This window comes from Gorilla gorilla, chromosome 12, assembly GCF_029281585.2.
Source record: "Gorilla gorilla gorilla isolate KB3781 chromosome 12, NHGRI_mGorGor1-v2.1_pri, whole genome shotgun sequence".
Lineage (NCBI taxonomy): Eukaryota > Metazoa > Chordata > Mammalia > Primates > Hominidae > Gorilla > Gorilla gorilla.
The window spans coordinates 84,968,882-84,990,296 of record NC_073236.2 but is presented as its reverse complement, the minus strand read 5'-3'; the positions used below and the strand labels follow the sequence as shown (position 1 = coordinate 84,990,296).

Sequence of the window (21,415 nt, the reverse complement as noted above, 5' to 3'; positions counted from 1 at the left end):
TCCATACACATGTACAAGTATAAATGTATGCTTATGTCTGTACTGGTATGTACCTTCTCTAATCTGATTTTGTTATTCAAGCAAGCATTCTTTATCAATTTGTTCTGAAGTGTCACAAGAAAATGTAATGCAGCAGAGGGAAATCCAGCTTTAACTTCATTTTTGTCCATGTTAATTTATGTTAGAATCCTAGCTATTCTCTTTTAGGTTTCATTTTGAAGGATGGTGGTGGGGGTGGATTGCATGGTACTTAACTGTCAGGTGAGAGAAATAACCTCTTGTATGTTAGCCATGGTGGATTTCCTGGCTTGTTGATGGCTATTTCTTCAGGTCCGCCTTACTCCCTGGACAGAGTTCACTGGAATCGAATGATATTTAGAAATGACAAATGGTCCATTACCTCACAATAGACAAAAGGCAATAAAGATGCTTTTCAGGTAGCTATGGGACCTGTCACTACAGATGAACAAAATAGGTTTCTTTCAGCTTTTTCTCCATCAGGAAATGTGGGTTTTACTTCAGTGCCCCTATTTGTGTTCACTGCTTTTTTTCTCTTAAAAAGAATAAGCTGAATGGAATTCACCCGTTCAAATTTTCTTATGAATAAAAATACAACCACATCTTATTTCCATTGCTGAAACCCTCAGTTAAAAAATTATAGCAAAGATATTTCTTAAGGACACATTAAAAAACCCTCAACGATGTGTGTTATATTAAAAATTCCTAATGGAAGCCATCTTTAGTGAAGAAACCTGAAGAATCCTTGCATAACAGCACATGTATACATTTAACCATATGTGGCTGTCTGTTTCATCCACACTGTGAGTGTGCATATACACAGACACACTCTCGAATGTACTCAGTACTCACACACTCTTACACTTGGGGAATACCATATTTTTAAAACCTCTTTAATTTACATACTTCACTTGACCCATACAACAATCCAATAAAGCAGAAGGAATGAATATTTTTTATACCCATTGTACAAATGAGAAAAGTGAGATTTAAGGAGGTTGATTTTGCAAGGTGTTATGTCTGGCTACTTAAAGAAAAGCCAAATCTACTTATAGTTCAGATTTCTTACATAATACTGTCTCCTTATAAGTGATATCCTGCAAGAAACTCTGATTTTGGTATGACTGTTGCCTGTTTTTCACACTTGGTTTTGTATATAATCATGTGGGTTGCATTTTATTCTTCCTTTAAGGACAGGTTCTGACCTGAACCCAGGGAATTTAGGCTGGGAGGTGAAGTACCAGATTACTTCTACTTAGATTATATTATCTTGTAGTCACCTTAAATGTTTGTGAAATTATAGAAAACTAAAAATTAATGTTCATTTATTCTATTCGTCAAACCGTTAAATTTTAGCAGTTTGAAGCTTTTAGACTATAGAATCCTGGGTTCTATTAAATCTCACATTAAGATTTTACCTAAAAATTTTAAGTTAAAAATTCCAAATGCTGCTATCAAGTTCTGTTTCTGTAGTTTCTATTGACGTATCAGAGATTTCCTGAGAGTTTATATGTATGTTTCTTACACTTAAAAAGGATAAAGGAGCTGTAGCTCTTAGGTTTTTGAAATTTCAGCATATACTAATGGAAGTCATCTATTGTGTTATTTTTAGTTTGGGGTTTAAGATGGGTTTTGAGAAATCGGTTTGTTATAAGAAATTCAATGCCTAACCCATAGTAAATAGTAACTATTTCTTAACGTGTCAATAAGTCTTCCCATCACTTTTAGGTACTAAATTATTGTTCTTATTCTTAGCGTTTAGCCTCTGTGGGGTTGGATGCCAAAAACACAGTCTGCATTTGGGACTGGAGGAAGGGAAAACTTCTGGCCTCAGCCACCGGCCATTCTGACAGGGTAAGAACTTGTTGGATCAAGCTGTGCAGATTTCAGAACTTGGGGGGACTTGTGATATCGCGTCTCAGACTTCTAATGTTTTTAACAGTAAATATTTCAGTATACATTTTTTCCTATTAAACTTATAAGCATCCTCTTTTTTCGTGATTAATAGCTAACTGTGTTAATGTGCTTCTGGTGATCAAGTACTTTATATGAATTGTTACTGCTTTTCATAGGCAAAGCAAATTTTTGATGCTGGCATTTTACTTTATGAAATCAAAATGGAATTGAATTTGAAATTATGTGTAGTTTAGATGTATTCATTTAGAAATGGAAATAGTTGTTAGAAAATAGTCACAAAATATGATTACAAGGGTACGCATTTTAATTTTGAATGAGTGTAATGACAACTTCGTGATTCTTTGTTGTATTTGAGAACATAGAATGTGACCTGCTTACTCCTGTTCAAGTCAGTGTGATCAGAAATGATAATTCCATGTAGTCTTAGGGGATGAAGGGGGTATATACATAAAACTGGTCAGAAATCTAATTTGCCAGTGTCTTGCATAATTAAAATAATTTGACTCCTTTATTATCTTGGTTTCTCTAAACAATGAATTTGCATGACTGTCTTACTTGAATTTCTAGTTGTTTTGTATTTCTGCACAATATAAGTGTTAATGTAGAATAGGCATTTCCAATCTTTTGGCTTCCCTGGGCCACATTGGAAGAATTGTCTTGGGCCACACATAAACACCAACACTAATGATAGCTGATGAGCTAAAAATAAAATAATCTCATAATATCTTAAGAACGTTTACAAATTTGTGTTGGGCTGCATTCACAGCCATCCTGGGCTGTGGGTTGGACAAGCTTGATGTAGAATGAGGCTCTAGTTAAACATGAAATTCACTGTCTCTTGCTTAGAAGGAACTCTTAAAAAAAAAAAAAAAAAGTATGAATGGCACATTGATCTATGGAGGTTTGTAGTTGTAAGGAGACCCCACAGATGTTGCAAATTCTACTCCAGGATCAAGTCTTCAGAAAGCTCGGGAGTGACCAACAATAGAACCTCAGTACTGGAAGAGGCCTGGTACCCCTCTCGTCCAGTAGTTCCCAATCCTGGCTACAGATAGAATCCTCTGGGGATACTTCACAGCATATATATACACTCATACATAATATTTTATCTGAGTTATTCTGCATTTGCTACTTCTATTTCTGAGTCATTTTATATAGTCTGACCTGAACTAGTCTAGTATACTGTCTGTCAGAATTTTGGGCCTTATCACCTTGGAAAAAGTAGAAAACTAAAGTTACAAACAGTTTAAACCAGTAAAATCTCCTTACTTAGAAAAATAGCCTAATGTAATCACTTTGGCTTGTATAGAAAGAGCTTTTATTGTTAAATTATTACTGTTAAACTAAATTTGGCCTCAGCTGCCCTCCATATGGTAAGTCTCTACAAAATCAACTACATCCTAGCTTGGTAAGTGACCAAACTGAAAATTTAGGTGTATACTTCCGTAACAAATAGCTGAGTGGCAGCCAGCTTCAGCCAATGGCAGGCTGCCATCTATTCAGACCATGCCCAAATAAAGCAAATTCGGTACTGAAACTAGGAAAGCTGTTTCTGTACCTCAGTTCGTTTTTCCCAGGATACATATGCCTGCCCAGTTGCAGAGCAGAGCTCTCTGAACCTCTTCTGGTTCTGAGGGCTGCCCAATTTGCAAACAGTTGTTTGCTCAATTCAACTCTGTTAAAACTTTAGATAAATTGAACACCACTGGATATCATGTGACTTGCCTGTATGTTTCAGTGACTGTGCATGTGCTATTGCTGTGCTACCACTTGCCAGTAAGGGTGAAATGTAAAAAGTATAATAGGACTATAGTGATGAGTCTGTAATCTTAGGATGTTTTAATGAAATGCTTTATTTGGAACACTGTTCTCCCAGACCCCATAATCTGTGTCACACATAATTTTGCTCTTTATTACTGATACCAGTATGAATTATTGACTGCTTATGGTTAACTTCAAGATTATCTTCAAGATTATTTTAGTGGCACTAAAATACTTAATCCATTACATTTATATAATGAATGTTTTATACCCTGCAAGATGACTTTATATACCTTATCTTCATTGACCTTAACAAAACTTGAGGTGTTGTTATCCACGTAGAGAAGATGAGGTTAAGGTTAGAGATGCTCAGACTTGCCTGAGCTTGAATGGCTGAAATGGATACTTGGACCAAGTACTTTTTCTTCAGTGCTCTTTCTGGGGACCATAATTGCTCCTTTATATGTGATGAAAAGTTAGTGGTCTAGGTTATTTCTCTGGTCTAGACTTGGTCCCTGACAAGTAGTCCTTCCCTTTCTATCAGTGTGTCATGGAATGCGTTCCATGGATCTACCTCCATCAGAATCTCCTGGAGTCTGTTTAAAGTGTTGGGTATCTGGGCCCAATTCCAGACCCACTAAATGAGAGCATCTCAGATGGCCCCTGGAAATACCTGTTTTAAGCAATTGCTGTGGGCAATTTGATTCTCAGGATTGACCTTTTCCTTCTTGTCTCTGGATTGGAAATAGAACTACCTGCAAACTGTCTGGTAGCTCTTGTTAAAAAATGATAAATAGGCCGGGCACGGTGGCTCATGCCTGTAATCCCAGCACTTTGAGAGGCCAAGGCGGGTGGATCACGAGGTGAAACCCCGTCTCTACTAAAAATAGAAAGATTAGCTGGGCGTGGTGGCACGCGCCTGTAGTCCCAGCTACTCGGGAGGCTGAGGCAGGAGAATTGCTTGAACCTGGGAAGCGGAGTTGCAGTGAGCCAAGATCACGCCACTGCACTCCAGCCTGGTGACGGAGCGAGACTGTCTCAAAAAAGAAAAAAAAAAAAACCAAAAAAAAAAAACAATGACAAATAGTAGTTGCAGATATATTTTCAGTTCATTGGATAATTGAAAATACAGTAGTATGTTGGGTCAGATTAAAATGATAGCCTGAGGGACTATTTCAGTTAGTGACAGATAAATCCCTCTGCCTTACATTTAGGAATATTAACTTCTGTGATTACTAGAGACTGTTGGCCACATTAAATTGTAGTTAACTGTTGAATGTTTTCCTAGCTAAGAAGCATTTTATAATTCTTTAAATTTCTATTGAAAAGCTATCTCCAAAGTGTTAGCACTGTGGAGAGCTATTGAAAAATTTGATCAAAAATTTATCCTAAATTGTCCATTTGTTTATCTCAAATGGACAAAATTAAAAATATGACACCAGTTTGTTCTAAATAATTATGGTAAGTTCTCTCTCTACTCAGGCCTTAAGGTAAGTAGACATGAGGTGATAACGTGTGTGTTAGTTCCTGACTCATTCCAAGCCAAATCTTCCATTTTTATTCTGTGCAGGTAACATTGTGTTCTAAATGTTAGAGTAGAGTCTTGGCAATTGGACTAGTATTGGGAAAAGGCAAAAATATACCAAATGATCAACATGGCAACTTTTAATGTTTTGAACAGATTTTTGATATTTCCTGGGATCCATATCAGCCAAACAGAGTGGTTAGCTGTGGAGTAAAACATATAAAGGTAAAGTTTTTTGTTTTTTAATTTTGGTACCTTGAGTGCAAATAATTTTAGGTGTTTGTATAGATAATTTGATGTTGAGAGACAGCTAGACTTTACATTTTGTTTCTTCAATATAGAGCCCTCTTACCTGTTTCTCTGCTCCTGAAGCAAACTAACATCAGCTGATGGGGATCTCTCTTAGAAATGCAAAGTAATGACAATCAAGTGAAGTGCTCCGCAGGCAGCTGAAAAGGAAATTTTATGTTAATTAAATATCGAACTGAAGACTCATAATACTTGTGGGATTGCATGTTTTAAAACAGTGTTTATTTTAATGTTGTGAAGTAAGTTTTTCCATTATAATGAATATTTACGTATTTGCATGTCAACACTTTGACATGTTATGTTCCCTTAAAAGAAAGGTGTCATGTTGCGCTCTACATGGAAATAGAGGAATTCACAGTACAAACCTATCTGGACCATTGGTTTTTAAACGCCCCAATCTTCCTCTAGACTACACTCTCATCTGGGTAGACCCACATTTACTTCTTACTATTTTGTTCACAAGTAGCAAAATTAACTGCATCAACATGCTTTGCTCTGACATAGCAAAAATTTCTCCTGACCCCTGGGATATGGCCCAGGATCTTCTTTCTCTATAGGATCGTAAATAATATAAGTTAAAGTCCATAAACAAGAGTATAAGGATTACTTTCTTGCATAGAGCATGCATGGATTCTGTACAAAAATGATACATTTCTGTATGAATGAAGACTTTCCTCTAACCAACCCCTCCTATTTTGCAGTTCTTTTAGTCTAGTTTTTCACGATCCTTCCCATTATTCTTGCTTGGTTAGAAGGGGACAGAGGATAAAATACTCAAATAAGTATAACAAATACGGAAGACTTACCTAAAGAATGTTACAAAACTCTGCAGAAGAATGTAAAACAATACTTGAACAAATGGAGTGACAATGTTGATTCTGGACACGTCTAAAATTTACAAATGTATCATTTATCTCCAAATTTATATTTGGTAGAAATGCAGTTAAAATCCCTATTACTTTTGTTTTTACCTGACAGAATTTCCCTTTAAATTATCCTAAATTAATCTGGAAGCATTAAATAATGACAATAACTATGAACTTTGGGATAAAGAATCATGAAGAGGATATATGTACCACTATTTACTAAAGTATAGTAGAATTTAATTTAAATGATATAAGACTTGGATACAAAGAAATAAAAAAAGCTGAAAAATAGAACTTAATATGTATGACAACTTAGAGTATAATAGCATCTCTAACTGGCAGGCACAAATTTATCAATTTTTTAGAAAAAGTCAATACTTCATACTATACACTAAAAGTCTATATGAATTAAAGAGGTAAGTTTCAAAAACTATAAAATAACTAGAGGAATATATAGGCAAATATTTAACTGCTCAAATTGGAGAAAGATTTTTTTAAAATGTGAAAGCAAAGAAATCGTAAGGGATAATACTGATGCAACTATAGAAATATTAAAATATTCTGTATAATTCCTTTTTTCCCCACAAAAAGAGGGAAACCACAAACTAGCAAAAGTATAAGCAGCACACAAAGTAGATACTGGGTTGTTCTCAAAATGCAAAGCTCTCTTGCAAATCTGTAGAATGGACAAAAAACATAGAAAACTGACAAATAGAAACACTGTTGGCCAATAGACTTATGAAAATGTTAAACTCTAATTAAGGAACACAAATTTTAAAATAACAGCATTTTAAATCTATCAAATTTATGATTAAAAGTACCCTATCTTGGCAAAGATTCAGTGAATGACCACTCTCAAACCTTGCTGGTAGAGAGGGGTAAGCTGATAATGGTCTTTCAGCCAAGAAATTTGGAAATATTTATCCTTAGAAATGTCAATTCTCTTTGATCCAGTAATTTCATATCTTAGAATCTATCCCAAGCAAATTGTTAGAAGTATGAACCAAGAGCTGACTTATTGCTGAGTAACTTGTCAATAGCAAATAACCAAATAGAAGATCTGAAATAAACCAAACAGAAGATCTGAAACCACTTAAGTGTCTCTAGGAAGTTGAATAAAATGTTACATCCATATGATGAAACACTGTACAATCATAAGTTATGTTTTAGATGATTGATGATATTGGGAAATATTCAAAATCTATTATATGGGGAAGTTTACACTTTACTTTGGGGGTGGGTTATGTTGGGATTAGATTTGTGGCTTTTTTTCCTTTAAAAACATTTTTATGTGGGAAATACATTAGAAGGACTTCTCCAAATGTTAAGCAGTTATCTCTGGGTAATGGGTTGATGGATAATTTTATCCCTTGTATACTTCATTGTAAAATTATTTTACAACAATATATATTCCAAAATAAGAAAAAATTTAAAAATGGAGAACAAAAATTTTAGAGGTTCCACTACTCAAAAGTGTAACATATTCCATCAACACATTAGGGCTTCGTAAACATTTAATAATCCTGTATCAAGCCCTGATGTGTATATTTTTAATCTAGGAAAACATCAGCTGAAATCTAGGTAGTTTGCTTTATTAGCAGCAGCTGGAGGCTCCTTCTATGCTTGGTACAGCATACCTGAAAGACCAAAAACTCATTCAGTTTAATATTTGAGTTTGTACTAGGTGAAAGAACAAAAACAGACGCCACTTTCAATTTGCTTGAAGTTTAGCCATTAAAACATTAAGACAGAATGTTTTGGAAGAAAGGTAAAAATCAAAGCCCTCTATCGATAAAGATGACATCCCAGCTGGCTAGAAGCATGTTGTCAGGATGGAGATGCTGCTTAGGCTGAGCCTCAGTGGGTGGGTGAGTTTGGTAGGAAGGGTCGGGAGGCAGAACTAGGTGAGGGGTTGCACTTCTGTCAGGAGTTAAGAGAGGCATTGGTCACCCATGGAAGTGTGGGACTGGGGAGCTGGGTGGGTCCTTGGCTCATTATATGTTCCAAGATTACCAATGTTTTCATCACCAAAGAACCTATTCCATAGTTTTTTTAGGGAACAAATATTTTGAAAGATGGTGGCCGCAAAATAAACTAGCCAATAAATCACAGGTTCCTTAGCAATGTTTTATTAGTCAAAGATGTTATCTGCCAACGTGAGTTTCTGATCAGACTAAAATATGAAAATTGTTTCAGCCATGAGTAAAAAAAACATGTGAGTACATAATGATCCTGATTTCTGTTAGGCTGTGGTGGGTTTCTGGAAATCTGGGACCCTAACCTGGGAGCCATCATCCATCCTGTACTCAGTGGTGAAGAAACCCAGGACCCTAGGGGGTTAGGTGGGAATCTGACTTTGATTTGTGATTGTTTCCCTCTACTTGACTCTGGGCAACCATTTAATCTCCCTGAGGCTGAATTTAATATTCATTCATTCATTCTCTCTCTCTCTGTCTGTCTCTCTCTCAGAGAGAGATCACTACCTCCTAAATTAAAGATAATTACATTAAAGAGTATGGAACCCAGTAGGGGCACAATAATGTTAATTTCCTTCCCCATTTCCTAGGGTCACAAAAATGATGGCACAGTTGAGATTTAAGCTCAGCCTCTGACTCCTATAGAGCTCTTTCCACTGAGAAATTTCTTTAGTGAACTACCTTGCCTTAACTTTTTACTGGGTTCTAACTAGATTTGCTGCTTAATTGATAGAATTCTCCTGATTCCTTCCTATCTCTTTCTGTCCTTGGTTAACTCTAACTTTTAAATCAGTAAATTCTAAAAGCAGAAAAGCAGAGACAAAATTCTGAAACTTTATTTGAAAACAAGAGCTACTTATCCTGTTTAAATTTAATTGTCTTAGCAGACTTGGACATTTTTTCTAAGCAAATACAAGCATTTTTACCTCAAAGAATCTGGAATGTCTACCCAGCAATACTTTATTAATTTTGCTTAGAAATATAAAACATTTAAGCAGACTTCAAAAAATTATTTTTGCTGTCTGTATTCTCTATGTCCAATTACCAGGATTTCTCCACTTTTTTCCCCCAAAAAACCTACCTTAACATTTAATGATTACAGTCATAAATTGAGTGCAAAATCTTTGTACTCAAAGAAAATACTTTCATCTGAAATTTGTATAGCTAGGGTGAAATCCTTTTTGGCTTTGTAAATCCCCTGTGTTTTGGCAAATAGGAAAATTGCAATTATCTGAAACGAATGCTTGAAAAACAGTAACAGTTGAGCATCGGCTGCTTCATTGGTTTTATAGCAAATGAGCCTACCAGGTTTGTGGATACTGTTGAGCCGTCTCTAGTCAGAGACAGAAGGGACTTTAGGGACTACCTAGGGCTAGATGAACTCAAGGTACCTGCCAGCTCTAACAAAATTTGCATTACAGTCTGTGGGTAGAGACTGGAGAAGATAAACAAGGTCTCCTCATTTGATGTGAATTTAATGGTGTGTTGCTACCCTAAACTGCCACTGTTTTCCAAGTAGGAAATGCTTCTCAAAAAGAGATAATATTTCAGGTATTTGCCATTTTCTGCAGAAAATAACATACATTTTAGGGAATCACTTGACTCTTTGGAATGTTTTCATGTGGGCCTTATACCATCTGACCTGGTGACTTGTCAATAAACTTTTATGTAGATCAAGTCTGAAGATAATGGGCTCTATTTTTTGTGACTGTCTGTCTGGAAATATTCAGATAACTCAGACGGGGGGTGTATATCCAAAGTTAAAGGACAAAATAATTATTTTAATCTTGATGCATGAGGAGGTGTAAAGAGAAAGGGAACTGTCTGCCTTAAGCATTGCCATGAACAGCAAGTTCTTTGGCATGTTGGTGCAACCAGTAATCATTTATGTCTAATAGTTTGTTCAGGTTCATAGTAACAGCTTAAATGTTTTCCAAAGCTTATACCTAACTAGCTTTTTCCTAGATCTCTTTATTCTTTATTAAAAGAAACTTTATTACAGGTGTGTGCTACCACTCCAGGCTAATTATTTTTGTAGAGATGGGGTTTTGCCATGTTGCCCAGGATGGTCTCTAACTCCTGGGCTCAAGTGATCTCTCTGCCTTGGCTTCCCAAAGTGCTGGTATTACAGGCATGAGCCACTGCACCTGGCTGCTTTATTATTTCAACATATACTTCAACACCTTTTCATTAATAATACCTAAAGAAATGAGTTACCAGAGCTGATACCTTTTTCTGAGAAGAGAATCCCATTTGGTCCTTCATTGTGTATCTGCCCTTCATTCTTGCCAAGGCATCCCTCTATTCCTTAACCCCCTGCCACGCACACACATAGGACAGCCCCCCACCCCCAGCTGCCTGAATCCCGGCCACCTTGGGGGTATAGCCATCCCAGAACTGTTTCCTCTAGTACCCAACTACTCTGAGAGGACCATGGTTTTTCCTCTCCTACAGGTGTAAAATAGTACAATGTTACTGATTTATTCCCACATGCCTGCCATGTGGCTTCATCTCATCCTGCTTCTCTGAATCCAGATGCAGTTTCTTCCTCACTGCTGATCCAAGTCCTACTCTTGTTCATTCTGTTTAATTCAACTTAGTTCTCTACCTTTGAATTTCCTGCCACCCGGGCACAGTCTGAATATGCTACCTTAAAATTATCTCATTGTTTCATTTGCCTCTGCATTGATTCAGAGTTGTCAAAGCAAAGATAAAGATTTCAGTATTTTTTCTAACCCCATTGAACCCTTATCTTCAGTGAGCTACTTCTGTTTGCTTTCCCTCCCCTCCAGATGGAGATGACAGTCCTGTCTACCTTAGCCTATTAAAGGTTTTGATAGGATCAAATAACTTAGCATATGCAAATAGCCTTTATAAACTGAGGGGGGGCTATTTCAAGGGCAGTGAGGTTATTCTAGTTGATACATGAAAACTATGTTAACGTTTTGAGAGGCCAAGTGGGGCGGATCACCTGAGGTCAGGAGTTTAAGACCAGCCTGGCCAACATGGTGAAACCCCATGTCTACTAAAAATACACAAAACTAGCTGGGTGCGGAGGCACATGCCTGTAGTCCCAGCTACTCAGGAGGCTGAGGCAGGAGAATCGCTTGAACCCAGGAGGCAGAGGTTGCAGTGAGCCAAGATCATGCCACTGCACTCCACCCTGGGCAGCAGAGTGAGACTCTGTCCCCACCTGCCCCCCCAGAAAAACTATGTCAGTGCAAAATATTTTGTGTCTGTATAACCATAGGAGTGTCCTTACTGCCTTGTATAAAATTGCTGAAGCTTTGTGTATGGTCTTCTACACAATGGACACATTTTATGCAACTAAAACTGAAAAGCCGAGTCAATTATTTGGGTATATGGAAATATAACTCATATTTATGAAACGTTTCTAAGTAACATTTCTACAATGAAGATTTATAACATTTAAAGTTATAAATTATTTCCAAATATATGTACACTAAAAATACCTAGATATAGCCGAGTGCAGTGGCTCACACCTGTAATTATAGCACTTTGGGAGGCCGAGGAGGGCAGATTACTTGAGGCCAGGAGTTCGAGACCAGCCTGGCCAACATGGAGAAACGCTGTCTCTACTACAAATACAAAAATTAGCTGAGCTTGGTGGTGCACTCCTATAATCTCAGCTACTCAGGAGGCTGATACACAAGAATCACTTGACCCTGGGAGGTAGAGGTTGCAGTGAGCTGAGATGGCGCCATTGCATTCCAGAAGTTACAGACTATCACAATTTTCCTTTTTATACTTATCTGTGTTTCTAAACCTTTCTACAATAAACCTATACTAGTTTTATAACTTGATAAAAAATTAAGCAAAACATGATTTGTCCACTTGATTCCAACTCTGAGAACATTATCTTCTATTAAATCACCATTAAACAATGAGCAAAGCTTTGAAATTTTGGAACTTTGAAAGTTTTAAAAGTGTTGTTATAGGCTTTTCTTATGTTCCTGGTAGTTAGCTAAAATGCTTTTGTGTTACATGTTGTTATATTACAGCAAAGCAAATTAACTTATTTGTGCCTAGCTTGGATAGAGCAAATTATGTGAAATGCACTGAAGTATAAATAAACACCAATCCAATACATCCGAATACTCTATCTTGGAGATGTATTTTATCACTTACATTCTAGTTTTGGACACTGTGTGGAAATGCCCTGACTGCAAAAAGAGGGATATTTGGCAAAACAGGGGATCTTCAGACCATCCTTTGCCTTGCATGTGCCAAAGAAGACATCACCTACTCTGGTGCTTTAAATGGTGACATCTATGTCTGGAAAGGGCTCAATTTAGTCCGCACCATTCAAGGAGCACATAGTGTAAGTATTACCATGTGGAAATCTGTGGGTGACTTAACAAATAAGGTAAGACCACGAATCCCTCCCTGTATTTTTCCCTTGTTGCTTTAGAATCAGAGAACCCTGCTGAACACTCCCTACTCATGACAATTTCCCATATTACATTTGCTCACCTAAAGGAAAATATATTTCAAAAGCATACAGTGTAATTAGCCCTCACCTTAACTATTAATTGCTTGATTTGTGTCATCCACAGTAGTTTGACAGAACACTGGAACTAGCTCATCAGATTCATCTTATAGGCACTTCTCAAACTTTAATATGCCCATGAGTTTCTGGGGAATCATGTTAAAATGCAGATTCTGGCTCCATAGGTCTGCGATGAAGTCGCCACAGCTCATCAGTGACCCATAGTTTGAACAGGAAAGGTGTAGATAACTATTGCTCTTGTATTGGTTGGTAAGATAGATTTTCCTCATTCTTTATGTTGAGGTGCCAGGCTGTCACCTCCACACCAGTGTCATGAGCTCTTAAGGTACAATCAGAAACCATTGATAACTACATATCTTCTGATGGTCTGCTCAGTAAGAGCAAGGAGAAACTTCTTACCACTCTGCTCTCTTTTTTGATACACATGAAAAGGACTACATTGTTGTATCTACAAATGATAAAATTGTCCCTATAAATGGGAAGATGATGTAAAAGGCAAAGCCTATCATAGTGAATGGAAATTGGGTAAAGATGTTATTGGAAATGATAAACCTTTAGCTTATTGCCTCCAAATTGATTCCCTATACCCTTAATATGAAGAAAAGTTTAAGCAATTCTTAGAGCTATGACATTTCAGATCTTTCACTATATGTTGCAGGTGAATTTTCTTGGCTTCACTAATTATGAAACAGCTCTTAAAATAATAGGTCAGTATTTGTCCTCATTCACAAAAGCAGCTGTCTTAGTAACCTAATTTCTTTTTATACTGGATCTTATGTCAACATTATATTCTTGCAGCACTTTTGAACAAACCAAATAAAGTATTTTCCTGTGGAGGAGCATCTTTAAATTCCTAAAACTATTTCCCGTGTGAAAATCTTCAAACGATGCTTAACAAGCGAACACAAGTGCTATTTACATTTTCAGTTAGGTTCAAGTGATACCTTTGTGAGCTCACTGAGGTACATTTTGGGCACTTTTGTGCCTATGAAAGTGTTTATGTTCCTAGCCTCTTATCTCTACTTAATTATTTTAGGCAGCAACTTCCATGAAACACCTCCATAGTTGTCTTTTCTCTCTAAGGGCCACTTATCACATAAAATAATTTGATTCCCATATCTGCATTAATTATGTTTTTGAATTTTTTTTAAACTGTAATCTTTTTAGTAGTGGTAAAAGAGCACTTGAACTAGTTTGCTTTGATTATTATGATTTTTTAAATGTAGCTGAGATGAACAGTGTTATAAATGGCTACTTGGTCTATTGTCAGCATTTCAATAGAGAACAAAGGGGTTTTATTTTTGTTTTTGCCTTGCTATGTTTTTAAATCAACATTCAACTGTATCTATTCATTATACTTAGGATGGTTGCAGCATTGAGTATTACCTGTTTTAATCAACAGGCTGGAATCTTTAGCATGTATGCTTGTGAAGAAGGCTTTGCCACTGGTGGGCGAGATGGGTGTATACGACTGTGGGACACTGATTTCAAACCAATAACCAAAATTGATCTCAGGGAGACAGAACAAGGATATAAAGGTAATATATGTGTTAAGCTTACCTGTAACTCTGGATGTGAAATATAATGTGAAGTTCTGTATTCATATTTGTTTCTCTATACCCCATTTTAAAAAGGCAGTTTATATAAATATATTGAATACAAGCAAAAGTATGTTAAAAGTAAATGGATGTCCTTTTTCCTAATTCACACAAATGCATCTGTATGAACCAGCAATGCTGCAGCCAAAATAAGCATTCTGATGAAGTTGCTGAGGTTTCTTAGGAGATGGGATTGTCAGTGACAAAACTGAGACGTTCTAGACAAGTTGGTTACCATTAAAGTGAATGTACCCAGCCTCTGAAAACAAACAAATGAGAGGAGAAATCAGACAAATTTTTTTTTTAATAGCTTTAAAGTAGTAGATAATTATCGTAGTAGGGATTAAGAGCATGGGCTCAGTCATGGGGGGTGGGTTCAAATTCTTTTTACCTATGAGAGAGTTAAGAAATTGAACGGCAGTCTCAAATTTCGGGGTATCTGTTTCCTCATCTATAAAATGGAGATAATACTAGCACCAGCCTCCCATAGTTGTATGAGGATTAAATATACTTAGAAAATGCTCAGGATGAGGACTAAATATACTTGCAAAGCGCACTTAGCACTCAAACTGTTAGCTATTCTCACCATATATAGAGTGTATATATGAGAATACAATATATCTTTTAAAATTCTCATGGTAGGCCTGTTACCTTCTGGCAGACAAAGAATTTACAGCCGAGAAAGATTAAAGTGGAAAATGTAAATAGGTAAGACAAGAGGAAGTCATAGCGCTGTTACTACGCTAAGCACAGGTTGGGAGGTTCTGTTCACTCCCCACAGGTGGGCCACAGACCCGGCGCCAAGGGAGGGGTACATGGTACTGTGAGCCATGGGGGTCCACAGGATGAAAACTTACCCATCGTTCTTGTGAAGGGGAATCTTTTTCAGTGCCGAGATGAGGGAGAAATTTCCTGAGCATCTTTTAGAGAAGACCCTGTGACATAGGGCTCAAAGTCCTCAACAGGCCTGAAACGAGTTGTTTCTCCTGGGTTGTTCCTCATGAAGCCCCCGCTGTGTGACCTGATGGCGATGCTGCCACAGAGGTTGTTCCATAGGCCAGATCATGTGGCAGTGCGCGGTGCTCTCTGCCGGCCTTAGGTAGATTTCAAAGGACTGGGAGAAAACAGCATAGACGGCATATCCTTCAGGCCATCCTTAAATAGCGTTGTTTGCAGCAAAACTTTGCCAACAGTTGAGCAACAGGGAAGTGAGCTGGATATTATACTTCCTGTTTATACCTGGATGCCAGCTGCTTTATGTATCTGTGAAATACAAAAATGTGCATTTAAGTCAACTAATCCAGGATTGTACTGTTGTCTTCTCATGGAGGCTCAGGATGCTGGTGTGCATACGTTTCTGAATACTAGGCACAGAGGTTGGCATAGGAAGTTGTGGAATTTGGTGTCTACCTCAATGTAGGGACAAGGAGATAGAAGTCCTTAAGTTCTCTGCCATAGAGTGTGGGCCAGGGAAACTTGATCTGGAAAAAACATGCCAAACAGATATAAGCTTGCAAGGACCCATAAGAGCAATTTTTTTTAAGTACAGTAGCCAAAAATGTTTGATCCTGAACCATGAAACTTCTTGGTATATCTTTCAAGGTAAACCAGAAACCAAAACATGTACTTAGAGAGCAGAGTCAACTTGCCAGATGGGATTAGTGACCATAAACTGCCTAAACGTTGGGGAGCACCAACCAAGATTCATGACTCTTTTTGGCAGTTACTCCATTTAGCTAATCCAAAAATTGTATCACATAATTAAGGCATAAATTTTAAAGCATGGGGATCAGCTAAGAAGCCATTGGTTTACGCTGCTATACTTTTCTACCCAATACTGAGTTCTTGAGCCTGGCTCTCCTGGGAGAGTTCAGGGACCAGTTCTGAATGAGGATCTGTGTAACCAGGTGTGGTACTGATCACATCAGCCCCACAGCCAACTCCCATCTACAGAGTTAGGACAGTCAGCGATGCCCTCCGTTGTACATCAGTCTCAGATTCCCGCTCCATCCTTACCAAGATCGAAGCACATCTGGCTGGTACACGGTGGACACTGGGAACCCGAAACAAGCCTGCACCTCATAGGATGTGCCCTGTGGTGCCTGGGCTTGGCGTTGACCAGGGATTGGTGTGCATCTTAGATGGCTTACTGATAAGGCGGTAGCCTGCATTTTGTAGGGAGAAAGAGATTGTGCTTTTAAAGGATGGTATAGATCATGTTCCAGTTTGAGTCCAAGGGAGTCGGAGAGGACATAGGGGCTGGGATGGAGCTCCTAGGAGAGTGGAGATGGCACTGCTTAGCATGTAGCCCCACAGTGTGGATGCTATGGATGATGTTAATTTTAGAATTGCTGCTGACGACCAGTACTCTTAATTGCTTAGTATTTTACTTTAAACTGATTAATATATCTTTTTAAAACTTTGCTTTAAACTAATATTTGTGGCATGAGTTTAATATGCTGGGGTTTAATTTTTGCCCTTGGAGCACCCACCTAAAATTATCCTCTCCCCCTGGCTTGGGCAACATTGTCACAAAAGGCCACTGTGTATCATCAAGCATCAAAAGAGATGCCTTCATTCCAGTCCTCAGTGAAAAAACAATGTACATGTAGCATCAAAAGAAGAAAGGCTCCTGGTTTGAATTACTGGTAACAACTAAAGTCTGGCCCACCCATTGCTCCCAACTTAGGGAGTTCTTGAGCCTGCATGGACAGGGTCATGTGGGGAAACGTGCTCTGAATCCCTCTCTAAGGTGCTCTGTTGCGCTCAGTCAGGCCTTGGTGCCATTATTGCGCTGAAGCAAGGAAGGGGAGGATGTTGAGTTCCAGAGCCACCTTCCATAGCTCCAAACAGGGAGAGAGTCTCAGAACCGGCCCTCCTATGGTCTTGGAGGCTGGCTGCCTGGGCCATCCTGTGATGGGGCAGCCTCTCCAAGGCAAGTGGAAGTGTGCCCCTAATCCAAAGTGAGGTAGAAGACCCAACACAAGTGTAGGAATTAAAATACATAGGATTTGAGGAGATAAAAGTAATCAAGATGTAAATAGCTTTCTGGCGTAGCTCCCCCTTCAGCCAGGCAGTACCATACCCTTGGTTGTTTCAACATTAGCAAAGAGCTGAGCAAATAAAAGGGAAGGAAAGAGGGTGGGAAAAGAACAAAAGAAAGCAGAGTGGACAGAAGATGGTCAGGTGTCCTCCCCACCCCCCGCCAACCCCTCATCCCTTCCCTCAAAGAAGGCTTGGCCTTCTGCTCCACCTCTCTTTGCCTCAAACAAACCAAGTATATTCGAAAGGAACAGATTCAGGCAGAGCAGTGTTAGACTTCCTTGCCCTCAGTTTGGACATGAAGCTTCCTTGCTCTCAGTTTGGACATGATAGTTTTATTTTTATAAGAACTATCTTGATATAAATGAGCCTTCTTCTGTATTTTTGCTATTTGTGAAACAGCGACACTCGAAATCATTTCAATGGAAATGTAGCGATTTCTCATCTTACTCAAACAGCCAAATAGTTTTCTAAACAAATTTAGCAAGAGAATTAATCATGGCCACAGCCCAGTTCCCATGACATGGTATGGGTACTTTTCTATGTTCTATAAATTTAAAAGTATTAGCAAAAATTAAGAAATTGCTGCTTACTAGTGTTTAGGAATCTGAGGGTATTTATAAAGATCACACTTAGTGTGCCACCTGTAAAGACTTCTGTTGCTCCTCCTGTAGACATCTATAAGATTTACAAAATGAATCTGACAATTTCCAAGTTGTTTAATGCAAATCTTTGCAAGATTGGCATACATTTGCATCTTCTAATAACTATTAACTGTTAGCCATCAAGAAAGAAGTTTTAAAATGAACTAAGATGGATACTAAGCTCAGAAAAAAATGATATGGCTTTGTAATAAAGTGACATTATTAATTCTTTTACATCTTTGTAGTAGCTTGAGCTAATTAGGACACTTGACTTACAGTAAAAACAATTAACCCCACTTTAGGTTAAGCGTGAATGATTGGAGATGGGTCACATTCACATCAAGAATTGGTTAGTGTCAGATCTGATTCTCAGGTCTCCCTCCCTTCTCCCCAAGGGTTAGTCAAAGAAAATGTCACTCACATGATGAGGAGGGCCATCCCTCTGTGAAGGGAATTGTAGAGTTTTATTTGCACCGGTGACTTGTGCGTCTTTTGTGAGTTATTGCATTTTTGCTGACTGGGTGTTCAAACAAGTTTCTGTGGCAACAACAACACAAGATGATATAAACCAACAACCTAATTCACCCAGGATCCTTCATCTGCAATTTTCAAAGCCAAAAGGTTCAGAATACCAGAAGATTTTTTAAATAACTAATTCGGCAGCAAAACTTGACCTGATATGAGGCTACTGGGTGTCTTTATATATTTTGTTATAGAAATATTTAATTTCAAGGTGCTGCCTCAGTTTCTGCTGGATATATTACAAGTCCAAAATCCACATTTTTCTGAATTCCAAAATGCATCTGGCACCAAAGAATTTCAGCTGTATGGGGTGGTTGTCCTCCAATATACATCTTAGTGAATATAAAATTCTGGAATTTTCAGGCTGGGAGAGACCCTGGATGTAAGGCGGCGGCGGCAGGGGATGGGGAGAACTCCCTCACTTCATGGATGGTACAATGAGGCCCAGGGTCATTAGCATCAGGCTAATTTGAAACTGAAGTCACTCACTCATACCTCACACCTCACACCAAACTTCACAACAGTGCATGCTGAGTCTGATCACTTTTAAAACACATTTATGATCTGGGTAAAATAATGAAGCTTGAGTAACTTATAGTGGTGGCAAGAAAAGCCAAAATTCTTAAAGTCCCTCAACCAAAATGAATTACTTCTAGGATAATAAAACACTTTGGGTTAATGGTTATAAATGATTCTGTCTAAAGGAATACAGTAATTATTCACACAGTATAAGATGTATTATTTACTTATTTGTCCACTCAGTAAACATTTATTAAACATCCAAGTGCCAGATACGTGCCTAGGAACTGAATAGGAAGTCCTGAAAAGTATACTTCAGTCAAGATTATATTTTAGGTGTGAGTGGAGGTCGGGGGAGTTCTGTGGATTTTAACTACCAACACATATTTATTGAGTTGTTGCTGTGTCTAATGGACTATAAACTCTGAATCCAGAAAGATCCTGCATTAGATGAATCACTGAGCAAGAATTAGAGGCCAAAGTTCCAGGACATGAGATGCCCTGCTTAGACTTGTCACTATCTCCACTGAACCTTCTCTGGTCGGGCCACCACCATCTTTCACATAGAATACTGCAGTTGCTTTGTAAGTTGCATTCCTGCTTCGACCACCATCCTCTGCACAGCAGCTAGAGGGATTATTTGAACTTTATGTGAGCCAGATCACATAATTGCTTTCCTCAAAACCCTGCAATGATTCATCTTACCCAGAGTCAAAGTCCTTATGGCAGCCACCCCCCTCCGCATTGCTCTGCTTCGCCCTAGCTGCTCCTTCCCCTCGCTGCTTCTCCCTCTGCCTGTGACACTCTTGCCTAGAATCTGCGTGACTACTTCCCTCCTCTCCTTCAAACCTTTGCTCAAATAAAGCCTATGCTGATGATCTCTTCTAGAATTGCAACTCATTCTGCCTCTACCACTCCAAGTATTCCAAATCCCCTTCTCCCGGGTTTACCTTTCACCTTGTAACATACAGTATAATTTCTGTGTTATGTTCTTGGCTATTGTCTGTTTCCGGAAAGGTGTAGGGATCTTTGTTCACTGATGCCTCCCACCCACTTAGGATGTGCCTGGTGTGTGCTGGAGTCCTGGAAGTAGCTGTCAGGTGAATGAAAAGTGTCATAGGACTGGAGGGTGGAGCCTTGTGGAGGAGCGCAAGTGATGAGGATGCAGAAGGAGGAACAGATAACTTGGTTTCTTTGTGTCAACCTGTGACATGCAAGCTTGCACTCCAAGGGCCAGCTACAGGAGGTCTTAGAGGTTTAGGGAGGCATGTGGCATAATCGGATCTCCACTTAGTTCTCCTGCCCCAGAGCAGAGAGCAGACTGGGGTAGGATAGGATCAGAGGTAGGAGCCCAGGTGGTTGTTCCACGATGTTCATGCTTATTAATGTTTTTACTCCTCTGAGTACTGTGATGGTCAGATAGTCTAGCAGCTCTCAACCAGGAGTGATTTTTTGGACATTTGGCAGTATCTGGAGACATTTCTGATTGTCGCAACTGCAGAGTTGCGACTGGCATCTATGGATAGAGGCCAGGGAAGCTGCTGAAAGTATTACAATGGACAGGAGAGCCACCACAACAAAGAATTACCCAGCCCCAAATGTTGATAGTGTTGTTGTTAAGAACCCTTGCAGAGAACGTCCAAAAGACCAACTCTCAAACCTGAGAACACCCTTGTTTACGATAGAAGCAAAATAAGCATATCCTATTCTCCAGTCCCGCGGGCGGCTCCATTACTTACCTCTTGACTCCTTGCCTCTGTCACCGCTCTCCCTGTGTGCCCACCATTTTTCTCTGGACTTGCCCTTCAGCCTCACTGTTCTGCTGAGAAGGTAGAAGAACACTGCAGAGGCCCGAGCCTCAGGAGCTGGAGACAGATTTGCAGCCAGGAGATGTGGTGTCACTGTGTGCTCAAGTTCCGTGTGTGACATGGTGTCAGAGGGCTGCTGGCCTGGCTTGTAGTAATTCCTCTGTAAATAACTCTCCTTAGCCAGCCTTATGTAAAAGCTAGCCTGGGTGGGTTTCCTCCCTGGGTGGGAGGCCATGGGCTTGGCTATGTGTTCTCATCTTCTGATATCTCACTAGGCTTTGTGGATCTTTCACAGTTCCCGTGGCTATAGAATTTTGGATCCTGCGGATTGGGTTTTGAAATAAGCAGAGATTTTGTAAAAAGAAATCTTCCCTATGAA

The 21,415-nt window shown here is 38.8% G+C and overlaps 1 protein-coding gene across 1 annotated transcript in view; it reads left to right on the top strand.

Moving 5' to 3' along the window:
• EML6 (EMAP like 6) overlaps positions 1 to 21,415 on the top strand; it is a 256,550-nt gene that overhangs the window by 96,196 nt on the left and 138,939 nt on the right. The window contains exons 4-7 of the mRNA XM_055377903.2: positions 1,774 to 1,872; positions 5,378 to 5,446; positions 12,529 to 12,714; positions 14,306 to 14,441. Of these exons, the coding sequence (XP_055233878.2) occupies positions 1,774 to 1,872; positions 5,378 to 5,446; positions 12,529 to 12,714; positions 14,306 to 14,441 (490 nt within the window). The remainder of the gene's footprint in view (positions 1 to 1,773; positions 1,873 to 5,377; positions 5,447 to 12,528; positions 12,715 to 14,305; positions 14,442 to 21,415) is intronic.